A 27,109-nucleotide genomic window follows, 5' to 3' on the forward strand; every position below is an offset into this window, starting at 1 on the left:
GAGAGAGAGAGAGAGAGAGAGAGAGAGAGTTCTACGAGGTATCCTAGCAACCACCAAGACGGGGGTGTGACCGGCGGAGGGTGGGGGACGACACCGGCCTCTGTGAGCTCATTTCCCAGGGCCTCCGCCCCGGAGGAGGGCTCGGCCTGCCTGGCGCGATCGTCGCGGGGAAGGTCTCTCAGACGGAAACGGGAGGGGGGGGGGACTATGGAGCAGGGGTTCTCTGCTCTTTCCTTATACTGCGCCCCAGTCGCTGCCGCCGCCGCTGCCTACGCCATGGATCAGGAACAGGTGAGCGTCCCTTTCCTCCGCCCCACCCGCGCCGGATCCACGGGTCGCCTGGCTCTTTCCTTCCGTGGCTCGTCCGCCACGCCTCAACCTTTCCTGGGAGAAGGGGCGACGGAGGTTGAAGCTACCTTTTCTATTCCTTGTCTGGGGCAGAAGGCGAGAGGGCCCTTCTCCTCCCCTGAGTTGTAGCCTTCCTGCTTTGGGTCCGCAGGAAAACGACCATTGATTGATCATCTACCTTCCAGATGTGTTAGATGTTGAAGTATGCAGCCCTTGTCATCTGTTGGTGGGAGCTGTAGCTCAACACGCCTGGAGAAGGACCGAAGGGGAGAAAGAGGGGTATATATACAACCATCATATATATATATATATATATGATGGTTGTGCGGTGTTGCAGGGCAGGCAGGCGTTTTTCTGGGAGTGGTTATGTAGTTCCAGGTCAGGAATGCTTAAGGAAGTGAAGATGCTTAAGAAACAATCCAAGCTTCTAAACATAACCTGTGTGCTTGATATTTAGCAGATGATTTGTGAAAGATCCGCTTCTTATCCTCATGCCTCCAGGGGTCCCTTTTTCAGTTTCCAAATTCTAATCTCTTCTATAAGAATGTACAGGTAGTCCTCGATTTACAACCATTCATTTAGTGATTTTTTGAAGTTGTAATGGTGCTGGGAAAAAGTGACATGATCAGTTTTCACAGCATTCTGTAGAGATTCCCTGGCATCCAGGTCATGGTTATCCCAAAAGTGCTTTTTCAGGAGGCAACTGGACTTTCTTGTTTTTTCTTTGAAGACGTTTTGCTTCTCATCCAAGAAACTTCTTCAGCTGTGACAGGAAAGCAGGGAATGGAAGGATTTATATTGCTTGCATGCAGCTGGTCATTGGCATCCTTTTAGAGAGTCGTTGAAACACTTGGAGGTTTATGTTTTTACAGGATTGTTGCAGCATCCCCATGATCACATGATCAAAATTCAGGCATTTGGCAACTGGCACGTATTTGTGACAGTTGCACTGTCCTAGGGTCATGTGATTACCATTTGTAACCTTCCCAACCAGCTTCCAATCAGTAAAGTTAATGGGGGAAAGCTGGATACACTTATCAACTGTGTGTTCACTTAACAACTGTGGTGATCTGCTTAACAAAAGTGCAGAAAACTCATAAAATAGGGAAGCTCAATTAACAACTGCCTTGCTTAGCAACAGAAATTTTGGGCTCAGTTGAGGTCATAAGTTAAGTACTTTCTGTATGTTGTGATCAAGTGAGGAATCTTGCTTGTCAGTCCATGGGGGGAATCTTGTAATTTTTTGAAGTTTGGCTGCTGTAGTAAATGTTTATTATAATTGTATCCTACATTTTGCCTCCTACAGTTATAACTGACCAGACAACCTGTGACTTCTTGGGTCACCATTTCTTATCAGATTCCTCAATGTCTTCAACAATAGCAGAGCTACTAATGCATTGCTTTCACTGGAAAATTACTTAAAAATTCAGGGAGATAATCAGAGATGTATCTGCCTTGAAAATATGTTGAACTATATAGCATTGTCAAACATCAGGAGTTGACCACAGGAAAGGTTTTATGACATTTTGTATTATGTCATAAAGTGCTTTATGATAATCTTATTCATAAAATATTTTATAAAATTTTCCAAATTTCAATTCCAATGGAGCCAGTGTCTTGAATTTTGGATGCATTTTGTACTCATTTGAGGTACAAAATGTTTTGCCCTATTATTCACACAGTAAAAGTTTACAGAGAAGAACGTTTTAGTAGCATATAGATTGGCTCACAGGTATCAAAGTATTTTGCATAAAATAATACAAATTTAGATAGAAGATGGGGTGGGGGAGGAAGAGTTGGCCAGAAAGAACTAGCATTACCCATGTACGTTTCTTGCTCTTTTCTGGAATCTCGCTCTTTGAGGAAATGATTAGAACAAATAGATGAATTTATGTACTTTGGTAGAACATTTCTTGAGGATGAGAAAATGGATAGAGAAACAGTAACAAGATGAGCTAATTCTATTTTATTGTAAGACTTTAATGTAATGATACATGTGCTACTCTAGGAGCCTCCAAAACTGTCTGTGCCGCAGCATTCTGGACCAATTGTAGTTTTCAAATTCTCTTCAAGAGTACCTCATGAAGAATGTGTTGCAATAATCTAAGCAGGAGATGATGAAGGCACGAGGGACTGAACACAGGGCCTCACAATCCAGAAAAGGGCACAGTTGGCACACAACACAAAGCTGTGCAAAGATACTCCCAATCATGACTGCCACCTGTTCTTTGAGCAGGAGTCATAAGTCTAGGAGAACCCCCAAGTTGAACTCAGGATCTGTCTGTGATAGTGCAAGCCCATCCAAAACTAGATGATAAGCCTCTAAATCAATGGTTCCCAAAGTGGGCAGTGGGATGACTTGGGGGGGATGTGTGCTAAGAGACAAGGGGGGGTGGCAGGGGGACGGTAAGGGGACAACCTGAAGGGACATTCTCCCAGGAGCGTCTCAGGCACTTTTCTCTCTTGCCGCACAAGGAAGCGAAGCCAAATGTGTTTATTTAACCTCCCGCTCCAGCATCCCCCGCCCTACTACATTAAGATCCCTGCGCTTCCCATTTCTGCTAGAAGCACGTAGGCCATGTGAGCGAGCAGGCGTGCGAGGCCCCTCGATCTGAGGAGAGCCGGGAGATGCCAAACTGCACCCAGCCATCCTCAATCCCTCGCAGCTAAGGGTGGGAGCGCCTGAGATGCTGCTGGGAGATTGTCCCCTTCGGGTTGTTGGGACAGCAAATTTCAAGGGAAAATGCAGCTGCTGGAATCAGTGCGCCTGCAACTTAATGCTCTCCAAGAAGCCTGCATTAACGAGAGCAGCAGAAGAGCAGCAGCAGCACCACTGCCACTCCTGGTGTCCAGCATCCTCCTCAGGAGCCTCGAGTTGTGGCTATTTGCATGTCTCTCCCGAGCTTCTCTCCGGAGATGAAATAGCAGGCACCCCACTGGCAGATCCTCTGGGGAAAGGCGAGTGAAGGGTGCAGTGACAGGAGAGGCTGGCTGTCCCTGAAACCAGCTCTCAAGGAAGGAGGCAGAGATGAGGCCCGGGGCTCGCTTCCCTTCATCCTTCCTCCAAGAGCTACAGTGGCAGGGAAAATGAGGCTTCTTTGCCAGCTTCCCAGCTGGCAAAACAGAAATTTTCACCAACTGGAAGGGGTGTGTGTGTGAGAGAGAGGGTGTGTGTGTGAGAGAGAGAGAAAATAAAAGGAAGAAGGAGAGAGAAAAGAGAGAGACAAAGAGAGAAAGAGAAAGAGAGAAAGAAAGAAAGAAAGAGAAAGAAAGAAAGAAAGAAAAGAGAAAGAAAGGGGGAGACAGAGACAAGAAAGAAAGAAGTAACAAAGGAAGGAAGGAAGGAAAGAAGAGAGGAAGAAAAGAAAGGAAGAGAGTGAGACACAAGAAAGAATGGACGGAAGGAAGAAAAAGAAAGGAAAGAAAGAAAGTTGGAAAGAGATATATAAGAAAGAAGGAAGGAAGAAAGAAAGAAACAGAAAGAGAACTTATGATCACAATTGAGCCCAAAATTTTGGTTGCTAAGCAAGAGCATTGTTAAATGAGTTTCACCACATTTTACAAGTTGGCCACTCCCACCGGTCACATGACTGCCAAGCCATGCCCACAAAATAGGCCACACGTACAGAATATATACACTGGTATATGTGTATGTGAGGGAGATAAAAAATAATTAAGGTCATTGATCTAAAGATAAAAACTTTAGATAAAAGACAAGCGTGTTTATTATCCATTTTGGGTTTCCTACAAGAACATCTTTTTGTGTAAGTTTGATATCTTAATGAAATCTGTTGCAGTCTTGTGCTTTGTGATAATACGTTACTGAGATTACTTCTTTCAATATCTACACAGGAATTATCATCTAAGAACAGTGAAGTAGTTACTAAATTTTACTGAGTTTACTAAGTTACTCGTTACTAAGATTCTTGATAAATGACTATTAGACTTTGAAAACCTGGTATCACTAGATCATGTTTAACAATTTTGTTGAATTAACATTAACTAAAAAGGTTTTTAAATTGGATTTTGAATAAATGTGCAATTAATTGTTTTGAATTTTACTGTAACTATCTTCCTTCCATCGTGCAAACCACCCAGTCACATGACCCCCCAGCCACGCCCACCAAGCCATGCCCACAGAACCGGTAGTAAAAAAAATTGAATTCCACCACTGGGGAGGGGGGGCACTGAGGATCAGTTTGTAGCACCAAGGTGGCAGTGCACTGAAAAAGTTTGGGAACCACTGCTCTAGATCCTGAGGTTCTGGATACCTATATAGCCACTGTGTCTTACCAGGGTTCAGCTGAAGCCTGTTGTCACCCATTCAGGCCAGCTTTCAGGAACCGTGAATATATATTGTGTAAATAAGAAACAGAAGAGTGAAGAACAAAATAAGTGATCGGTGCAAAAGAAATATACTGAAATTGCCTGATCTTACAGATAGACAAGTATGTGAAGGAAGACTAAATTGGTTGAGTGGAAGGGAAAGACTTTAAAGTAAATGCTGGTTGGATTTAATGAAGCCTTCCAGAGAGAAAAATAAGTTTAAAGAACAAAAGGTAGTGTCAGAATTAGTATACGGGTGAAGTAGAAACAAAGGTAGTTTACATTTATAGAAAGATATAGAGAGGTACAACAAATGATGCTGGCATAACTAAGTATAATCATTCATTCTCTCTCTCTCTCCCCCCTCCCTCCGTCCCCCCTCTCTCTCTCATATCCCACCTTCATTTTTTTGCTTACTGCTTATCATTTTTCTGTGCCCAACATTGCCTGTCTCAAAATAGAATAGTCTGATGAACATGAAAGTATCAGTATGGATTACCATATGGAAATGGAGGGAACTAGGGGAAGTTAATTGCTATTATTGTTACTATTGCAGTGTTGCTTCATAATAACAATCTGCTTTCTAATACATTGCAACATACATAGAAAGTTGTTCTCTGCTGTTACTTATCCATACCTTTTCATAAAAGGTTGTCAGTATGCTGTGGTATAGGTCTTAGAATTGTAATATGGCAATTAAAAAAAACACCATATTCTCAAACATCTAAATAGCCCTTTTTATAAATATCTGAAACTTTATGCTATAGAGAACAAGATTGTACTAAATTGCCAACAAAGTAACTAGGCCTTAAAATAGATTCAATAGTAAATATGTATTCTCCATTGCTAGTGGCTAGGTACACAGGCTTAATTTAAACAAATTCTGGATATAGTTGAATCTTGATTTACAAAGCCTGAAGATCTAGAAATTCTTATACATGAATGTACTATATGTGATCACTTACTAATAGATGAATTCATTTAGTAGTACCAGTTTTTCATATAAATATAGTTATAAATATTGCTTTTTTATGTAACATTGATACACATTTTTTCTGCTACCTTGATACTGTATTATTTACACTCACTGTTTTGATTTCTTGTAACTCTGTAAGCAAATCCCTGTTACAAATCAGCCTGCTCAATTATTAAATGAAGACCAGTTTTGGGTTTCAGCTAATTGCGCAAACCTGGCAAAGGAGTGTCAACAGTTGCTGTACATGTAATGGATGTATTAGAAGGGACTTTTAAAACTAAAACAAGCATGCTTTGCATATATTTTGGATGCATTGATCTATTATCCATAGTTTTCACAGGCCAAAGATTTGTGTTGTGCAATCCAATAAGTATTGCATTGCTATATCTAGCATGCTATACAATTTGGAGAATGTATTAACCATGGTTAAGTTTATCATTTGTCTGTCACTAGCCTGGTGGGAAGAGGATAATCATTTCACTCAGCTATACTTGTTGTCTCCTGTCACAGGAATGAGAAGGAGGAAACTACGGTATACATAGTGCACCCTTTCTAATTCTGTTAGAAAATTCTATTTCCTGGCTTTTTTATTATCTTGTTACAGTTGGGTGTATAGTAGAATGGGAAAAGCAAAGGTTTTGGCAAGGCTACCCATTCCTCATACTATTCATGATGTCTCCAACTCTTCAACCAATTCTTTTTTTATATATATATATTAAAATGCCTGACCACATAATAATTGAAATATTTAGTGAAAGGAAAAATTACCAAAAATTGGTTATGGTTTGCTACATTACTATAAAATATAATTAAGGCAACCTTATCTTAGCATATCTTATAAATAGGTCTTCTGTCTTTGATTATAAAAATTAGAGTAACTATATAGCAAATGTTCCAGTTGTTGTTCTATTTTGGCCTTTATTATAGTGGAGAAAATTTTGCAACCAAATATTCTTTGTTTTATTCTTTCCTCTTTTCTGGTGAATGATACCAGACATTACTACTATGTTTCCCAGAAAATAAGTTCCAACCAGAAAATGAGCCCTGGCATGATTTTTCAGAATGCTTGTAATATAAACCCCACCCCAAAAATAAGCCCCAGTTAAGATCATCATCCATGGGGGTGGGGTGATCCAGCCCACATGCTCGCCATCTCTTGTGCACATGCTGGGGGAGTGGGGCGCCCAGTTGGGCCGTTACCATATTTTCCCCAAAATAAGCCCTAACATGTTTTTTGGAGCAAAAAAAAAAACCTCCGTCTCTTATTTTCATGGATACACAGTAAGATTACATTCTGTATAACTCCCCAGTTTTTTTTCCATAAAATGTATGTTTAAAACTCTTTCCTCAGAGAAAATATGTTGTGTAAAAAACACTGGTATAAACGACACCTAAGCAGCTGAACTCACCTTCACAGGTTTGTTATTGTGGGGAAAATAGGAGGAGGAAGAGTATTAGATATGTCTGCTGCCTTGAATTGTTTATAAAAATAATAAAGGTAGAATAAAAAAAATAATAGTAAAGCAGCAACATATTTTATTTATACCATATTTTTTGGCATATAAGATGCTCCGGAGTATAAGATGCACATTAGTTTTTGGGGAGGAAAACAATAAAAAAAATTCTGCTTCTACCTACCAGCATCCATCAGTATCATCTGGCTAGTGTTCTTGCAGCAAACTAAAAACAGCCTGGCCAGCTTCAGCACATTATCTCAGACTGATTCAGTACAAGCAGCTGATTGGCAGTTGGATCGGCCTCCCAAAAAACCACCTATCAGCTGTTCCAGGCTGCAGGGATCGCCACAGCTCATTGCCGCCTCCGCATGCTCCATTTTAGACCCAATCCAGGCTGCCAGGATCACCATAGCACATTGCCACTGATTGCCACCTCCGCGTGTTGCGATTTTGGCCTCCACATATCATGAGGACCCGGATTGTTGGGGGCGATATGCTGACTCTGTAAACCGCTTAGAGACGGCTGAAAGCCCTATGAAGCGGTATATAAGTCTGCTATTGCTATGTTTTCGGTCTCCACATGCCCCATTTTTGGCCTCCACGTGTGGCATTTTCAACTGGTTCCAGGCGGCAGGGATCCCCTCTGCCTGGAACTGGCCAGAAAGTTTCATTTCATTGTAAGCTCCACCTAATTTTCCTGCCCTTCCGATTATAAATTGCCTTGGGGTTATTTGCTGTATATCATAAGTCCCCGCCTCTCTTGGCCTTCTGGGAGGCTGTGAAGATCTGGCTTTCTCCTCAGATGTTAGCCCAGGATAGGGGTAGCTGTATGGCATAGGATTAAATGCCTTGGTTGATGTATTATGTCTTAAAAAGTATTTTTATGGTTTGTTGTGAGCTGTTCTCCCAGCCTTGCGGGGAAAATCTTTTTGGGTAGGAAACCCAAAAACTATGTTGACAAAATCTTGCAAGTCTGAAAATGCATCTCCATGCACACCCCCTCCCTGGTCTCTTATACAGGCCAAGAAACTAAGGGCGGTCTCTTCTGAGCCTCTTGCCCCATCCACTAACTTTAGGTGATGCTGCCTCTTATCTGACCATTCCCTTGGCAGCATTTATTTGCCTAGTCTCTCAAAGCCATTCTCACAAATCTTTTTTCCCCCCATTGCAATAGATTAAGCAAGAGATGGTGACTGATTGAAAACTCGCTCAAGAACCTTCATTACTCCATAGATTGAACTCATTATCTTGATTGGTTTTGTATGCTTATAGCCTATGTCTATTCTATGTTGTGATCATCTTTTTTATTTTTGGCTTTTTATGATACTGCATTGGGTTGCTGTTTTTTACTTTGTAGATTACACCACCCAGAATGCATAATTAGTTGAGTGGCTGTAGGATTCCAAATTATTAAATATATGAGATCAGTACGTAAACTTTTATGGAGTTATTGTTTCAGAATTATTATCTTAATTTAAATCTAATTTAACTAGAAATATCACACGTGAAAGGCAGATTTCCAGACAATTAACTTTAAATTTAATTTATAATAAATATCTGTAATTCTGTGTAGCTCTTGAACTTATAAGAAATCAGAGTTTGAGTTTGAGTTTTGAGTTTCATTTTATTTATATGCTGCCCTATTCCCAGAGGGACTCAGGGCGGCGCACAAACCCAAGGAGGGGAAGGGAAAAACACAAAAACTACAAAAGTACAGGGCATTTAAAAACAACCAACAGCCACATGATTCGAGAGGGGAAGGGTACTCATCGACCCCAGGCCTGCCGACACAACCAGGTTTTAACGGCTTTTTGGAAGGCCTGGAGAGAGGTGAGGGTCCGAATCTCTGCGGGGAATTCGTTCCAAAGGACCGGAGCCGCCACAGAGAAGGCCCTCCCCCCGGGTAGTAGCCAGATGACATTGGCTGGTAGACGGAACCCGGAGGAGGCCTACTCTGTGAGATCTAATGGGTCTTTGGGAGGTAATTGGCAGCAGGCGGTCTCTCAAGTACCCAGGTCCAATACCATGAAGGGCTTTATAAGTGACGACTACCACCTTGAAGCGTATCCGGAGACCAATCGGTAACCAGTGCATCTTGCGGAGGATAGGTGTAACGTGGGTGTACCGAGATGCACCCACAATCGCTCGCGCGGCTGCATTCTGGACGAGCTGAAGTCTCCGAATGCTCTTCAAAGGCTGCCCCATGTAGAGCGCATTGCAGTAGTTAAAATGGACTTTACTATTCTCTGTACTTGATAAAATACTTGATTTTTTTTTCTGTGAGGAAATTTGGATTATAACATGAGGGGTCCTGGATGCTGTCTGAACTGGGTTGTTTTCTTACAAAGGTTTCATTACCCAAACTAGGTAACATTATCTTTTTGTAGATATAGGTGCTGTTTGGTGCTATTGTCACCAATTAAGCTATATCCGTGATGGCGAACCTATCGCCAGCTGCTCTTCTGGTTTCCGGTGCGTACATGCATGCTGGCTAGCTGATCTTCGTGCATGCTGGAGCCCCAGAAACCGTGCTCATGCACACTGGCCAGCTGGTCTATGAATTTCCAGGACTGCAGTGCGCAGGCTCTTTCCAGTTTGGGCACTCGGTGCCGAAAAGGGTCACCATCACTGAGCTATATATACTAGTTGAATAATTACTGTTGTACTGAAAACTGTGGATCTTGGGCATTCCTGTGAAAAATTATTGTGTGACCTATTGGTTGTTTAATTCTCAATATTTCTTTCTATGTTATGGGGGAAAGTTTAGGTATTTTGACTAACCTCAACCTTTTTCTTTTTTCTCTCTTTGGGAGCATAGTTTAAGTTTTACTACCTTCCTTTATTATTATTGTCATAATCTTTATGATGGCTTATCTTTTTCAGCTTTTAATATAATGCTGGTAGCAGCAGCTGGTAACAGCAGCAAATACAGAAATTCCCTTTAAAATGGCAACATCTGGTTTTCTAGTTACCTTTGTTATTTTGGGGCCAGGGAGAACCTTGAAGCTACTAGGATTGATGCTGAAAGTAATGTCTCTCTGAAATTGCAAAGTATTTGAATCTGATTGTACCAGCTGAAAATATTAAAAAATGCAGCTTTTGCTTATAATTTATAGAAAAGTATAGTTTTTCTTATAATTCGGATTTGATACCATTAGATTTCAGTAGAATATCTCATGACTTCTACAATCTCTAATCTAAATTCCAACTTAGAAATTGCTAGGTAGCCTTGAGCAAAATTAATTATAGCTCTAGCAGTACTAAATTGATTAACATTAAATTCAAAATAAAAAATGATTTAACTCCTAGTAATATTGTAGAATACATGAACACTCCCTGAAAATTAATATTCTCAAAACTACATCAATCAATTGTAATTTTGGCTGGCATTTAGCAATCTACGGCATTATGAAATCCTACACAATTTTATGTTTACTCTAGAAAATCAAATCAACTCCAAAAATAAAATTACACTTTGAAAAATGAACCTTTCTCTGTCTTCAAGCCATTAATGATGTGATATGCCATTGCTGACAAAGATTGACTCAATATATATTCTAATGTCTACTATAGCTAAATACAAATGGTGAGAGAGGTTTTGAGAATGTGGAACTTGGTGTCATGGGAAAAAAGAAGAAAATTCCAAGAAGAGTTATCCATTTTGCAAGTGGTGAAACCATGGAAGAATATAGTACAGATGAAGATGACGAGCAGCAAGAGAAAAAAGACCTATTGCCTTCTGTTGATCCCGTAGGTGTTTTAAAGTTTATTTCAAACTAACAATTCTTGCCCCATTCAGTCACCATTTCAGAGATATTTCCTTACCTAAACAGAGAAACAGAATGACCAAAGATAAGCAATAAAGCAGTGGGAGTAAGAGTGACTTCTGACTTCCCTCCACTCATTTTTATGATGGTTGAAGTATATTGGGGTCATTGATTGCCTTTTGTGACTTTCTGACAAGCAAAGTAAATGGGGTAGCCAGATACACAAAAGGCCATATTACTAATTCAACAATTGCAGTGATTCATAAAAGGTCAAAAAGTCATAAAATGGGGCAACAGAATTTCCCTAGAGGAATAGCTAACTCCTACTGACTTCTGAATAACTTTTCTGAACACTCTAGAACAGGGGCCACCAACCTGTGACCCGTGGCCTATTTGCAACTGGGCTGCATGAGTATGCGCACAGCTCAACTCATACGAGCGGTGAGCACCACTGCTCTCAGCTCCAATTGCGCCAGCCTGCTCTCGCACAAAACTATCCCCCTTCTCCCATTTGGAATGGTTGAGGAATGCTGCTCTAGAACAGTATGAAACATGATGTGAAAGCAAAAGAAAATCAAGATATATTAAGATAGGAACACCTTTTAGAAATTGGTGCTCATAATCAACTAGTGCTAATGATTTGAATATGAATATTTCTTTTTAAGATACATATTTTCTTGATTCAGGAAATGTCATTAGTATTCTTTTAGGATTAAATTAATATTATGTACTAATATTAAATTAGTATTAAAAAAGCATGCTTTTAAAAAAGTATTTGAATTGATGCCAGGATGGGAATCTCAATACTGTTGATATTATGTTGAACTCAGAAAGGGTAACATGGAATATTAATGAAAGAAGTACAGTGGATTTCTCTTAAAATTTGTGGCATAAACAATTCAACTCTTTATTGCAGGCAACACTAACATGGGGTCCTTATTTGTGGTTTCAGATGCTAAGAGTAGCCACATCAACACTTTCAGGTATGAGCTTGTTGTTTCTGTGTGCATACATAGGCAATAAATTGGTAAGAATCCAATGACATAGGCCAGCCAGTGTAATGGTAGTATAAATTAATGGGAGCTTGAATGATGTCTTTGAATGATGTTTCTTGAAAAGGAAATAATATTGATGAAATAATTCCATGCACTGTTAAATTTTGTTCTTTAGCCAAGAGAAGACATTCAGGAAATTCTGAAAACACTATTTCCTTAGTCACCAGGCCTGTTCAGTGTTCACTGAAGTTTAAAATTGGCATTAAATGCTATTTGTCTTCATAGAATAAATTGAAGCAGATTATAAAACAATCCTTTCAGTCTGCACTTTTCAATGCCTACTGTTCATCATAAACTGGCACGAGTAAATTGTACATTGGGGTGAAAAAATATTTCAGTGAAATCTACCCTTCAGTTCCTATAAATATACCATCTGTTTTGCTTCATTAGTTGTTTGAAATTGAGAAAGATAGAAGTAAAATCAGATCATTCTAAAAGTTCATTGGATAATTTACACTAGATCAGGAATAAGTTCTGAGTCCCAATTTACTTTTTGGGTAAAAGGTTTATGAGGTGTACTCTATTCAGATCTGATATTCAAAACAAAACCCGAAGGTCAGAATTTCTTAATTCTCGGTCATCAAGGTCACGGTTGTCCCAAAGGTGCTTTTTCCAAGAGGCAACTAGACTCTTGTTTTTCTTTGAAGACTTTTCACTTCTCATCCAAGAAGCTTCTTCAGCTCTGGCTGGATGGTGGAGAATGGAAGGATTTATATTCCTTGCAGACAGCTGGTCATTTGCATTCTTTTTGAGAGTCAGAGGCCACTTGGAGGTTGATCTGTATCCTCAGGATCACCCGTATAGTGCAAATGTTGAGAGTACACTGTTTAATTTTGACATAGCTTTTTTGACCCTTCTTTCAAACCAGCAGTCCTCTATCCAAAATGTAGACTTTGCTTTCAAGTATGGCCCTTGTTTTTTAAATGCAGATGAGGAGGGATACGACACCATCTATCTCCAGTATACAACACAGTCCTTTCAACAGTTCCAAGAAATTTGCACTACTCAGGTGATCCTGAGGTATACTGCACTAGTCACAAAAATGTTTATTTTCCCCCAAATTAAAGAAATGCCTCAGGGCATCATAAAGCAACATAGGCATTATTAAGAAACAAGAAATAGTAGGAGTTACAATCCAGTTTCCTTTGGAAATGTACCTTCTGCCCTGAAAATACATAGCTGTATCATTTGAGTGCCTGAATAATTAAGTGCCTCACATTCTGCTAAATTGGTATTTCATGGCTAATAATTCCCATCATGGCTATCATGTTATGAGAATGACTATAATGTGCTCATAAAATGTTGAATTTGTGTGGTTGTCTAAAAGTTCTCATTGTGAAAGTGTTCCCCGAGTGTTGATTGAAACTATACTCAATAATTAATCTGGATTATTCATAACATATTTATTTCATTTATTCAGTGTGCGACTTCCTTGGTGAAAAGATTGCCTCTGTTTTGGGCATCAGTACACCAAAATACCAATATGCCATAGATGAATACTACAGAATGAAAAAGGAGGTATGCTTTTTTAAAAAACCAATCCTTTTAGCAGCATAGATGTTGCAAAATCTTTTTCTGTAAATAATACTATTAATTTAATTGCTTCACAGTAGGAATGTACACAGATGATGTTTGTTTCAAAACAGAAAGAAGCACAGAGCAGTTGCTGCTACAGAATCATTCTGCTTGAGCTGTGATTTGCCAGCAATAAAAGCCAGGGCATTTTGTTGCTTAGAGTTTAAGATAAAACAAAATTCCCAGGCATCATGGCGGGATTTACTGAGCAAGTAGGGCAAAGCTGGTTTGCATCACCCCTTCTTTTCCTGCAGCAGATATAAATGCAGCATGTTCCACTGATCAAACCCCACCCCTTTTTTCATTCTCCTCCATCCTCTCAGCTGTTGCTAAGAATTTTCAATGTGGCAGATCTCAACACCCATCTTTGCAATAATTTCCCTTTCTTTTCACTTTCTTCCTCCACCTTCAGTAACCATTGCTTTTTCCTATTCTTACTCCCCTTCCCCTCTAAACACTTCTGCTTAGAATGTTTGGTTGCATGCTTAGTTTGGGTATGACCCACAGCTATTGAAGAGGAATAAACAGCTATTTCAAACCCAGAATGGTTTGTGCAGATGCCATTTTAGAGACACTTTTGATCTTGTCAGTATTTGTGCTGACAACCATGACAGTTGTATTATCATTTCATTCAATATTGGAATGTTTTTGGTTGAACAGTGAAAGTCTTCCAATATTATTTCATTTCATTTTTTATAAAGTTTTTATTTTTTTCATTTTTATAACATATAATCACATGTATACTATTATATAGCCAACATCATATTGTATTATTAAATGTATACATCGATTCATCTATCAACTCCCCAAAACAAGTATTGGCTCTTCTGCTCTCCATACACCATATTTGTACCTTATCCATCACTTTCTTCTTCCTTTCTTTCCCCCCCCAACCTCCTTTCTTCCCTCTGTCATCCTTCTCTACTTCCCCTTCCTCTCGTCTTCTCATTTCATTTCTACTATAACCTTTCTGCTTTGATAAACACTCAGAGGTAAGAGTTTAAAATAAAAAGGAAAATACACATTAATTTAAAATTTATAATTAAATGAATACTGAAAGCATTTAAAAGTTAAAGCCACAGTGAAAGAGTGTGAGTGAAATGGAATTCCTGCCAGAAGTTTGTTTTTTTCAATAGCAGATGCATTTTCAGATATGAAACAGACAGTTTCATTCAGTGAGGCCTCATATGAATTCTGTATCTTGCATCATCAATTACCAGCCTAGCTTCAGACACACTTTCTGACCTCCAATTCTGGGCATTTTTTGAAAGAGCATTTACAATAGATTGCAACACTGATGCGTATTTTAAAGGATTTGATAGGATTAAAGCTTGTTGAGAAGTAACCTATTGTAAAATATACCGATTCTTTTAGGAGGAGGAAGAAGAGGAAGAAAACAAATTGTCAGAGGAAGCGGAAAGGAGATTTCAGGAACAGAAACAGAGCCAAGAAGGAATGGCTATTCAGACAGCCCAGCCAAGGGATACAGCCTGTAGTACATTCATGAATCTAAATTTTGAAAGTGACGGAGAACAGCAGTCTGTTGTAGAAAGTAAACGTGATTTTACTGTAGTGTCTGCTTAGAATGACATATGGTAAAAATTCTTGAATTGCCAAACATTCATTGGTCCTTTTTTGCATGTTTAGTGGCATGTAATTTATTTTAAAATATGGCCATGAGAGAGTATTAATATTACAGTTTCTTCAATCCATCTCTGTCTAATAAAGACCAAGATATTTATTTCACCTATTATAAAATGGAAATAAATAGGTTCTATTTTGATCTTTCTATGCAGAAGTAAAAGATCTTTCCCGAGCACCTGGTGCCTTCATGATAGTTATGGACTGATAACTATGTTTCTTTTTATTTAAAAGTCTATTTTGTTTTTATAATGTTACTTACTGAAAGCTGGTGAAAATTTTAAACTAACTGGAAAATAAATACCTTTGTGATTTAGTCTAATTGCACTGTTGCACATGTTTATATGAATGTCCAGCAGTCATCTAATTCATGTGGTTTTGTTAATATTTGCTAAATAATGCTCTTAAAATTCATCTAAAAATTGATAAAGGGTATGTGTTGCAGGTCCAACAAAGAAGGGTCTAAAGAGTGTCGGTTGGTTGATATTAAATCTCAGGCTTAACAAAATGTGAGAAAAGAATTCCACTATTCCAAAGAGTTGATGCTTACTCTATATCAATATTAGATGAATTATTGTTGAATGTAAACACTGAGCAAAATTTTAAATGAATGTGCTGTTTTGTGAAGTATGATGAATTATTAGTACTGTATGTTCATAGTTTCATACATGTACCTGTCATTATTCTGACCTTAAAAACTGAAGTCAATCACATGTAAAATTTAACATCTTGAAAATATTTATTTTTAATAGGAAGAACCACCTATGACAATTGTGAATTTTCAAACTAAAAACTTACTCATCCTAAGAAACACTGAAAATCTACTGTAAATGGAAATTTTCTGTAGGACAATCCATAAACATCTGCTACATGAAGTTTATAGAGATCAGAGCTGAATGGATTGTGTGCATGTAGCATAACGGGATGTATTCAGCAAAGTTGTTCTGCTCCCTAAGCACTTTCTGGATGTAATGACTTCAGTAGTTTACATTGCCCCTTCAGTCTCTTCTTAAACATATACGTTTGTACAAATTTAGCTGAAATTAAAAAAAAAACTACCAATACATCATATAGTACTAACAGAGTGATAAAATGGCAAAGATAAAGAATATATGCTTTTGCCTTTATTGTCATCTGAGCGAGAGAAATCTCATCTGGTATACTGCTCATTTGGTACTTTTTAAAATGTTTGGACAATTTTCTCTCCATATATGCATTCATTTTGGATTACAAAATGATATAGTTGTTGGCTATAAAATGTGTAACACAATTATTCAAATCACTGTACAGGATATAAAAAATTCTAAGGCAACATAGTTAATAAACTGATTGCATTGCTCTAATTTTTGCTAGTCAGACATGTTCCTACAATAATGAATAAGGAAGGGTTTGTTATGAGGTTCTTTTAGTCATTGTGCCTTACCTTTTAATATTTTTTTTAGAATTTACAAATGAGATGTTTCTTTTCTTGTAAATGCATTAAAATGTATATTTAAAATAATTATAATAATAGTTGAGTCCATGGATGATGTTACACGACTGACAATTGATGTTAGATATCTGATATTGGGAGCAAAACAGTGCCATAATGTTCTTCCTATGGAACCGATTATAAGATCTAATCTGCACTGAGTTTAGCAGCATTTGATCAGTTGCATAAAATTAACAACAGTCTTTTTTAAAAAACTGAATTCTGTTTATTGCTATTACATATTTAGACACTCAAGGTTTCCAGTGTGTTTGCAAAACATGCTATACTTATTCTTCTAGCTTATTTATGCACCATCATTTTACATTTCATAACAGTGCTTTACCCAGTCTTAGATTTGTGTCACTCATTGTTAAACTCAGGGAAATTTAGTTAGAACATAATAAGCTTAAGACTAGTTTAAAAAACTGCACCCAGTACAGGCAAAATGACAATACATACCTGATTATTATCCAAGCATTTTAACTTACCATGGTTTGTATTTTTGAAATTTTATACCAACATCCGTTAACATGGGATCTAAACAGATAACAGTGCCATATTGCTACAACTAAATTCAACACTTCTGAATGACAACTGGTTGGGGAGGCTGACTTATACACATAGCTGCTTGATATATTAGTCTTCTGTGGAAATTACAGTTATTTGACTTCATCAATATGGCCAATTGACAGGTACTATTTACTTGTTAATTTCCAGAATTAGGTTGAACATTTGTAATTACACACAGAGAGAAACAAAGTGAAGTTCCTTCCATTTTTTTTAAAGATGTCCATCTAGAGTTAGATGGAAACTTCAGTGAAATGTGCAATGAATTTGCTATTCAGCCTCAAGCAGTCACTGTATCAGTTGGGCATATCTCCAATAATACAATCTATTACTGTTAAATCATGTATCAAGAAGATCTGTTGTACTGTCATTATCACTGGCCACAAGAACTTCTCTGTTTTCATAAGTCCAGAAGCCATTAAGATCAATTAAAATACTGGTGACTGTGTCTCCTTGACTACTATTGATTAAATCTTGAAGAGAAATCTTGTAAGGATCCTTAGGTTTTACCATATCAAAGATTTCATCCTAGAAAAAATAAAATTTAACAAATTATCTATAAGAATCTCATAGTATAAGCTTATATGCCCATAAAAAGAAGTTATTTAATTAAACTAAAAGTTCCAGTCTTATACTTTTTTGTTCTTATGAACAATAGAACAATAGACTATATAGCACAAATACAATGTGTACTACTAATATGCAATAAATAAGGAAGAACAGAATGGAAATATATAAGCTCCATTAACAAGGTGCAAAGAATAACTTTTTAACTGCAGACCAGAGATAACAGTTGGAAGCTTCTTAGGTAAATGCCTTGATTCATTAAAAGTATAAGGGATAAGAGGTACCAGATTTATGAGATTCTGATAGCTAATCTCAATAAAAGTAATTCAGCCTTTATGTGGAGGTGATTACGTATACTGTTCTACTCTGCATTCCACAACTGGATTACTGAAATGCACTCTACACGAGACTGCCCTTGAAGACAATCAGAAGCTACAAATGTTACAAAATGAAACTGGAAGTGTTAATGGGCACCTCTTAGTATGCCTATTGTACTCACTGGTGTGTTAACTGCATTGGTTACCAGTTGGTTTCTGGGTGCAATTCAAGGTGTTAGTTGTTATCTACAAAGCCCTTTATGGCAGGGGGCTTGGATACCTGAGGAACCACCTATCTCCAATAATTTCTGCTTCCCTAGTATGTTCTGGCAGAGTTGGTATGCTCCAGATCGCTTTAACTATATGTTTGTATTTTTTAAATGATTTTCACTATTTTGCATTTGTATTTGTTAGCTGCCCAGAGTCTATAGGAATGGGAAATTATAATAAATTTAAAGAAATAATAATTACCTTAAATAGTAGATAGCATAGCTTCATACTTTAAAAAAAAGATAGTGTAATTCAAACAAATAAGCCAGAATGCAACCCCGAGAAAACTATTTCTGCTTGTGCAATAAAATCAACTTTATGTAACCATAAAATATGCACATTCCGGTATACAGTATATGTAATCATTGCTGTCTTTTCAGAGAAGTACTTCAAAAGTAAGTTCACTAAGTATTGCATACAAATACATTTTGATCAGAATTCTAACCTTCACATCTTGAAAAGAAACTGGATCTTGTCCATGGATTTTCATTTGTTCTTGAATAGCCTATAAGGACAGAAATTAAGGAGATGAATAACATTTTAAAAATGAGGATATACACAATGAAGTAAGCTTATCTAGAAATGCAATAGTTGGACAATTTTGCAAAGATGCAAAAGTGCAAAGATAAACAGATGCAAAGTACTGTAATAATTGTGATGACAATTAACATTAACTTGAGCATCGGACATAGCATTTTATAATATTCTATACAGTAAAGCTAATATTATCTATCTGTTCATAATACTTAAGGAACCTAGATGTCCCACTACCAAGAGATTTAACTCTAAACACAGCAGAGTGAACTTGGAATTCAAAGCATATAGCATTAATTATATTGATTCTGGCCAATATGAATTATTTGGAAAGCTGTGGCCGTGTGTTAGCTTTATCAAACTCCTTTAGGAATAGCATGGGTCTTGTACTACAAAATATGTGATCAATTTTACCAAGAGAAAAAAGACTGACCATCTGCTCAATCTATTTGCAATCATTTCTAACTCTTAGCCCATTAAAAAAAAGAACTTAGAGCAGCATGTCTCATTGTTAAAATAAGCTTTTAGCCTCAAATTTTCAGCCTAACTATTATGTGTATGCTAGCAGAAAAAAAATAATTGGAAGATGAAGGGCCAAAGTGTTGTTTATTACAGAGGAATTAATCTGCTTCATGCTGCTAAAAAAACCACAGTTCCTGATGTAGTTTAAACCTGCAGAGTGTTTATTATAAAGGCTTTGAAAAGATTCCAGAGTTTGGGGGAGGTGACAGTAAAAACCTTTGACTGAATTAGTCTATTCTTGGATCATTCACAATGTAATTTTTTTATTTAGTAGCCACCAAATTAGAGAAACATGACATGCTGGGGGGGATTAGTGGTGTGGGATAGATTTTACAAATAATTAATGCTGCTTAATTACTTGAACCTTAATAAAATGTATTAATATCTTGTGAATATAATAGTGAAACCACTCATTATCAACCATTTCCAAAAAGATTGCTTATTAATTAGGAATATTCCGGTTGCTGAAAATAGAAAAAAAGTTAACTAACATTTATATTGATCTTGTGAAGGCTAGAATAGTATTTCCAGTCTTAATATTCATACTGATAGATCTCTGTGAAACTATTGATTCATTAATCAGAAGTACCCCGAAAATACGACATGTCCTGATAATAAGACCATGCCACATTTTTCTGGTGGGAAAAAATATAAGCCCTCTCCCGCAAATAAGCCCCCTGGACAACCCCCCCACCTCTGGCCAGGCAGAGCACTGCTTACCAACCTAGCAGTATCCCGAAGGTGCCAAGCCACAGGAACCGGAGGGGAGGCAAAGGTGATCGCATTGCTTGGCGCCTTCGGGATACCGCTAGGTTGGTGAGCAGCGCTGTGCCCAGCTGAAGAGAGGGGTTGCCGGGCGGCTGCTCTCTTGTGAGCAGCCTCCCAAAGAGCCAGGTACAGCAGCCACCCAGCAAACCTCCTTTCCAGCTGGGCAGAGCGCCATTCACTGACCTAGTGACCCTGTCTTATTTTCGGGAAAACGCGGTACTTATTTTTCTGGGATTAATGAGCATCATCTGTAAAATTTGTTATTTCCCAGAACGGACAATTTAAAATTTACACTAAAAGCTATAATTTAGACAGCAATTTAAGCTCTTCTATCATGGCAGTAGCTAAAAAAATATTCTGTTCACCATTAGAGGTTATTAGCAATTTTTTCCTCAAAAAAACTGAACTTATTGGGGGGGGGGTTAAAAAGAAAAACTCATATTTAATTACAAGCACAGCAATATGGTACTATAATGTAAGATGTTCTTAAAATAATTCTGAATTTTTAAAATGTAAAATATTAAATGTTTATATTTTGACAAAAGTCTTGTAATAAATAGAGGTACTTTAAAGTAATCATCAGCTGGTTTCTAAGCAAAGGCACAATGGTTACAACAACACATGTACAAAAGAATGACCTACCTTTACAAAAAGGGACTTACCCTAAAAAAATAATTAAGGGAAAAGACATTCAGGTATCCTTTGTTCTCTATATCAAGCAATTTGAAAATATACTGCAAAGCTGCAGGTTCCTTTCTGTTTTCTAACGCAAGTACAAAGTCCAAGTACGTCTTATAGTCCTAAAAGCAGATGCAATCATGTTTATTATAGTCCTCTTTTCAAATTGATTTTGCAAGCAAACCATAATTGATGACTATTTCCTTGTAGGAGAGCAGTTACTTTTTAGTGAAAGTCAGCATGAAATAGAAATGGCCATTGAAGGAGGGAAAAGTGAACAGAAATTGCTTTTTTTTAACTGGCTAAGCAACATCCCCATAGATTTCTATCAATGTTACAAGGGAGCTGCCCAGAATTCAAATTAAAGGAACAAATGTTTACACAGTAGATTAATCTATTGCTACTTGTAATTCCACTGATGAAAGCTAAACAGTTATTAGGTTAGGACTTTTTTAGAAAATTGATAAGGAAATTTGCTATAATTTTTTTAGCATTTAAGAATTATTATTGTTAATGGCAAGAGATCAGCAGCTTTCTACCGGATTCTAGTCTCATATGAACTTAGAATACATTTTTTAGCAGAAACTGAATACAATTTTAAAATTCCTAAAAAGCATGTAGATATCCATTGTATGTCACAATCATTATCTATAAGATGTGTTCTTGGAGAATAAGAATCTAGAAAATTAAAAGTATGGTATATATTAAAAGGAAAATCTATATTCTGCTTTAGACACATTATTCATGTCAGTTACTTTCAGATTATAAATTGTTCACTGTTCCTGGTTTTGGCAGAAAAAGAGAAATAATGAAGAACTCACTGTCCTCTCTTCACAATGAGATTTCTTCTTCTCATTAAGAATGCAAAGTCAGTTATGAAAAATACCATGTGTGGGTTTCAGCTGCCAGTGAAAAGTGAATGTTTCTTTCATTCTATTTAGTTAATATGCATTTTATGTTACAATCTTAGAAACTACAGGAGTTCAATTAAAAAACAAACATTCTTTCATGAAACACAGTATACTACTGCTATCTATGAGGGGAATACCATTTCTCCATCATAAGTCAGACACTCCTGGAAGACCCGATCCAAAAAGATGTTGGTTAGTGTCCCTGTTCCATATCGAGACAATTCTTCTTTGCTAAGCATGCCGTTGTGATCTTTGTCAAGATTCAAATATTGGCCTACAGAGGATGGGGAAAAGGGGGAAATATGAAAGGGAAAAATGCATTTTCTCTATCATTTTGTAAAAGACAATGAGAAAAGATGAATATAGCTTGCTTATTATACAAGTTTCATAGTATAAACATATGCCATAACATTTTAGATTTCTAGAGTAAAAAAACCCTCTAATTTTCAACACATGAACAGAAAAGGAATTTTTCCTTGAGAAATTTATAAAGATCTGTTAGGAATGTGAGAAACCCATGTAATTAAAAAAAAAGATGTAGGAGCACTGGTATTTACCAGTGAGACCTCATAGTCAGCAAGCCATGTTCAGAAAGTTACATTCCAAGACTTTCTGTGTACTACCACATTTTAATCTGCTCTGGTTATTTGCACTCACTGAATTTGTTCAGTCCTGATTAAGCTATTCGGGTATTCTGCCCATTAAGATTTGTTTGTACTGATGCAAAGTATAACCAATAGCATCCAAAGAAAAAATAACAGGTTTGGTGACAAAACCTCAAGGTTTATTAGATTACTATATAGAGGTTTTTGATAAGGAATGTCAGGCTGACATCTTCAAAGAAAAGGAGAGATGCCTCTACCGAGAATACAGGCTGGAAAATAGATGTTGCTCTGCAAAATCTCCCTGGACCAAAGAGAGGACATGAAATAACCCACAAGCATTCCAGCTGGCTGCTCCTCATGAATAAATTGCAGAAATGGAAGGTTTTTCAATTAGCTTATGGGGAGGCCTTTGAGGCATGCTATGTTCCACTGAAGCCTGAGCCTGTGCTAGGTTCCCATGATCTCTCACACCCTTGAGACAGCTTAACGACACACACAGTTGCTTAATGACCGCACTGGGAAGAGCGGATATGGTGGTCATTAAGCAAGATGATCATGGTGTCTCATTCAATGACAATCACAGCTTGTGACTATAATGTCCATTAAGGACATACGTTGAGGACTACTTGTAATAAAGTAGTGACTTTTGTTGCTATGGTGATATGAAATGTGGCAGCTTGAAGTTTCAGAGAAAGTGAAGTAAAAGAGAAACGTACCTTTTCCTTTTGTTGTTTGAGATACTCTCACTTTTGAATTATAATAACATAATGGCATTTACAAGAAAAACATCAGGAGGGTGTAGGAGTAGATTGTTATGGCAGCCTCCAGAGAAAATAGTTATACAGGATTTGTTTCAGAAATTGTTTGAACAAATGGAAAATAAGCTTTTGAAAAAAGAATGGATGAAGGACTTTTAAAGGTGAAAAAGATGAAACAATAAGATGTAAAGTTCTATATAGCAAGTCAAATCAACATAAAGTGGAAATTTTAGACAGTAAAACAGAAGTTCTAAAGAGTTGAAAAAGAATTAGGTAATTTGGCTCTTTAGAATTGCAAAAGAGACAAGCTATTGTACATGTCTAAGAAGATATTAGAAAAAAGATTATTAAAAGCTTGGCCCAGACATAGGCAGAAATTGGTAACCATTATAAAATAAATTCTAGATTTACTACAACAAGAAATGTTTCAAGGGATGTTTTAGTGCATTTTGTTAGGAAGACGACCAAGGGAGCAAATTCTGCAGCAGCATTTCAATACAGTATTGGAAATGGATGTTAGATTTTTTTACTGAAAAAAAATTCTACTCAAATTTTATGTAAGAGGAAATAATATATATTTTTCCTGAAAAATAGAAAAAGATCCTATTTGCAGGGGGTAAATTGGAAGGTTTGTTTACTTTCAAACAGCAGAGATTTAGATTGAATCCTGTTCAGAAGAGCAATTGGGGGAGATGCAAAGAGAGAAACTAAACAAAAATTACAACCGAAGTATTGGAAATTAGAAAAGAATGATCCTGAATAAGGTGCTACTGGTATTAACTTTTCTAAATTTCTGGCCTGATGTGGATTAGACATGTTTAATATGGAATATAAATGGAGCAAATGCTCCTTTGTTGTTGTAGAGAAAATAGGAAGAGGAAGATGTGTTGGATATGTTTGATATCTTGAGTTATTTGTAAAAATAATAAAAGGTGGGATACAAATAAATAAATAAAATAAAAGACTAAAATTGTGGGAATGTGAATGTAAAAGCTAAAAAAGAGACTTATAAGTTAAGGGCTTTTGTTGATGAATTGATATTGCTTTTGAATGATTCTTTAAAGAATTTTGAATTATCAATGGTTAAGGTGAAGATTACTAAACAGAAGAAAAAGATGTTAACAAAAATATTAAAATATAAGATCAAATAATTGATGAATAAAGCAGGTTTTAAGATTGTAAAGAAGATAAAATACTTGGATATCACTATGACAAATATATTACTTCAAAATAAGTATATTAAGACGTGGAATGAAGTTTAAAAAGATATGTTGATAGGAAAAATGCAACTGTTATTGTTGGAGATAATTTCTGTAATTAACATAAATGTTCTACTCAGAATGTTATTTTTGCAATAGTGGTGAATATCTGTGGTTCAGGTATAGGATGAGGGTGATGATTCATTTTCTGAGCTTGTAGATTACTTTCTGAATGTTTCATTACCAGGCTAGGTAACATCTTCAGTGGAGTTTAGGGGATGTTGGTGACACTGATATCCCTTAAACAAGGCTGAAGATGTTACCTAACCTGGTAACCAAACGTTTGGAAATAAATCCAGAGAATGAACCTTCATCCTCATTGTTATTTTTGTTTCGGATAATATAAATTTTGACAATGGACACATTATTTAAACAATGGAAGAGGATATATATAAATCTGTATGGCAAGGGAAAAGAATGTTAGGATAGGGATCATTCCCAAAAATAAATAGTGGTAGCAGAAGGCTGAGCAAGGTACAAGGGTAATAAAAATCAGGACTTCTGGGAAACGGATGAAATTGTTTATTTTTACCCCTAGCTAGGTAGTGCTAAAATAATGACCATTAATTCTGATGTAAACTTAGTAATTTATGAGGCCTTTTTTGTGCTGTGTAAATGGAAAGTTCATGCAGAAAATGTAGTCCAAAACTATTTATGAATGCAACATACCATAAACCCTCAAAGCAGAAGGAGCAGAAAACCAATTTGTTTCTTGACTTTCCTTAGAAAGTTCTTCATCACGTAACTAAATGGATAAGGAAATATTAAATTAACTATCAAACAAATGTAAAGGACAAATCAAAAGTCAAAAATATATTTTAAAAATGTCTACCTCTAATAAGTCATCTAGGAAGCTGCAGGCTAAAATATCCTGTATTTTTATCTTTCCTAGAAAAGAAAAAAACAATGCTTATTTCACTAGTTAATGACTGTGATATTTTTAGGTTTAAGCAAGGTAAAACCCAAGTTATGCTGAAGGGAATTCAAAAGAAACAAATCAAACTTTGGCCTATCAATTCAGGTTGTGAAAAAGCAGAAATGTTTTAAAATTAATGATATAAATAAATAATTAACACTTCAAATTGATTAAAATACTATAAAATATATTTCTAGATATTATTTTTACCAAAATATTTATTTTTAACAAGGAAGAAAAATGTTTATGTTATTCAAATAGATTATGTTGCTTTCATTAAGAGCCCCTAATATTGGTGATTTTTAAAAAAAAATTTTAAAGTCTCTTTCCTTTCAAACAAAGCATTCCCCACTATTTCTGAAGTACATTAAGCAGGGGAAAAAATAATTCCATTCCCCACTAGATTTGGGGGATGGGATAGAAACTGCCTATCCAATTTTAATGCAGCTTCCTTATTTCTGAAGATGTAGAACAGAATGGGGAACACCTATGGCTATATTTGGAAGTCACAATTGCTACTGAAATCAGGACAAAGGTGCCAATGAAACCTACTTGAAGGATTAACACAGCAATTACAATCTCATATATTACTATTATCCACGGGGTCAGAACTACTGTGGGTAGGTATCACAGGCAAAGGAACTGTTTTGAATATATAGTTTATTCCATTGCTAGTTATAAATGCTATTTATGCCAGTGTGACCTGAACCAGTCAATTCCCATACAAATAACTGCTTTTTCATTTACTTCAGTAAGAAAGAAAGCTCTGTCTGTGTGCAAAGCTCATCCATAAGTGAAACAGCTGCTATTGTGATAGCAAATGGTAAAACTGAAGGCTTGGGTGTCATGTCAAATTCTTGTACATATCTGTACTGAAGCCACAACAGTCCAACTATTTCCCACAAGCATCATCATCCATTTATAATTTGCCATCTCAAATGTAATACAAAAATGTGAACAAGAAAATTTTTATTTGTCAATAACAGCTTTAACATACAAAAACATAATTGTGATTACTGTGCTCTGCCTAAATTCAACCAACCGACAATGATGATTTAGCTATTACATTGCTACAAAATGCATCAGACCAAAAACATACATGACTAATTAACTAAAATAAATCCGTTCCTGACTTAAAGTTTCAGTCAAAAACTAAGTTAGTACCAAATCTTTCTTTCTACAAATGATACAAGTTTTCAGATTTATGAGCTTCAGGAACACATTAATACAGCCAATAAAAACTGGAAGATTATGTTTCCAATTTTTACTGTAGTTTAGAATAATGCCTTAATCTGGAGAAACCGGGTTAGTCTTCATAGTTTCAATAATTATGATTTACTGAAGCAAGATAGTTTCAATCTAGCATCATTAGTTACATTTAAAATTAATCACTGAACAACAATCTTAACAACTATCTTTTAATTATTTCTTGATAGCTATACAAGAAAAGAAAGATGACCAGATCATATCAAACCATAATATATTCAAAACAGGCATATATTTGTATAATTTGGATTACAATACTGGATTCAAATTTAAAAAAGAGGAGTAATTTAAACCTACCAGTTCTGAGAGGATCTAAAAAGAAGAAAAATTTTCTGACAGCAGTGCAGACATAAAACGAATAAAATGATTTTTCTAAACCATCCAATTGTGGCAAAGTGGGAATGAGTTCCAATATATAATTCTCTAAATCCTAAAAAATTAAACAAGAAAATATATATTTATACCACAAGTATCATTATGATTAAATCTGAAACTTTTTACATTTGTTCTATAGTTTGTAGAAGGAACAGACTGAGCATTCTTTTTTTAACTTCT

General features: G+C 36.5%; 2 protein-coding genes across 5 annotated transcripts in view; one reads left to right on the forward strand and one right to left on the reverse strand.

Annotated features, from left to right (window-relative positions):
• Window positions 1–17,007, forward strand: FAM177A1 (family with sequence similarity 177 member A1). Of its 2 annotated transcripts, none has more exons than XM_032230840.1 (5): window positions 1–291; window positions 10,681–10,857; window positions 11,827–11,857; window positions 13,350–13,447; window positions 14,879–17,007. In XM_032230840.1, exons 1-5 carry the CDS (start codon window positions 208–210, stop codon window positions 15,086–15,088), a joined length of 600 nt encoding a protein of 199 aa, XP_032086731.1. In that variant the 5' UTR covers window positions 1–207; the 3' UTR covers window positions 15,089–17,007. The 2 variants fall into 2 exon arrangements, with proteins under 2 accessions (XP_032086731.1, XP_032086721.1); XM_032230830.1 differs by having other exon boundaries at window positions 2–291; window positions 11,791–11,857.
• Window positions 15,302–27,109, reverse strand: part of PPP2R3C (protein phosphatase 2 regulatory subunit B''gamma) — a 22,367-nt gene continuing 10,559 nt past the window's right edge. For all 3 annotated transcript variants that reach the window (XM_032230790.1, XM_032230782.1, XM_032230799.1), the window contains exons 7-13: window positions 26,852–26,984; window positions 25,205–25,260; window positions 25,042–25,117; window positions 21,888–22,024; window positions 20,824–20,961; window positions 18,783–18,842; window positions 15,302–17,711 (exon numbers count right to left, since the gene is read on the reverse strand). In XM_032230790.1, coding sequence (XP_032086681.1) covers window positions 17,523–17,711; window positions 18,783–18,842; window positions 20,824–20,961; window positions 21,888–22,024; window positions 25,042–25,117; window positions 25,205–25,260; window positions 26,852–26,984 — 789 coding nt within the window. In that variant the 3' untranslated portion in view covers window positions 15,302–17,522. The remainder of the gene's footprint in view (window positions 17,712–18,782; window positions 18,843–20,823; window positions 20,962–21,887; window positions 22,025–25,041; window positions 25,118–25,204; window positions 25,261–26,851; window positions 26,985–27,109) is intronic.

The sequence above is a fragment of the Thamnophis elegans genome, chromosome 1, assembly GCF_009769535.1.
Source record: "Thamnophis elegans isolate rThaEle1 chromosome 1, rThaEle1.pri, whole genome shotgun sequence".
NCBI lineage: Eukaryota > Metazoa > Chordata > Lepidosauria > Squamata > Colubridae > Thamnophis > Thamnophis elegans.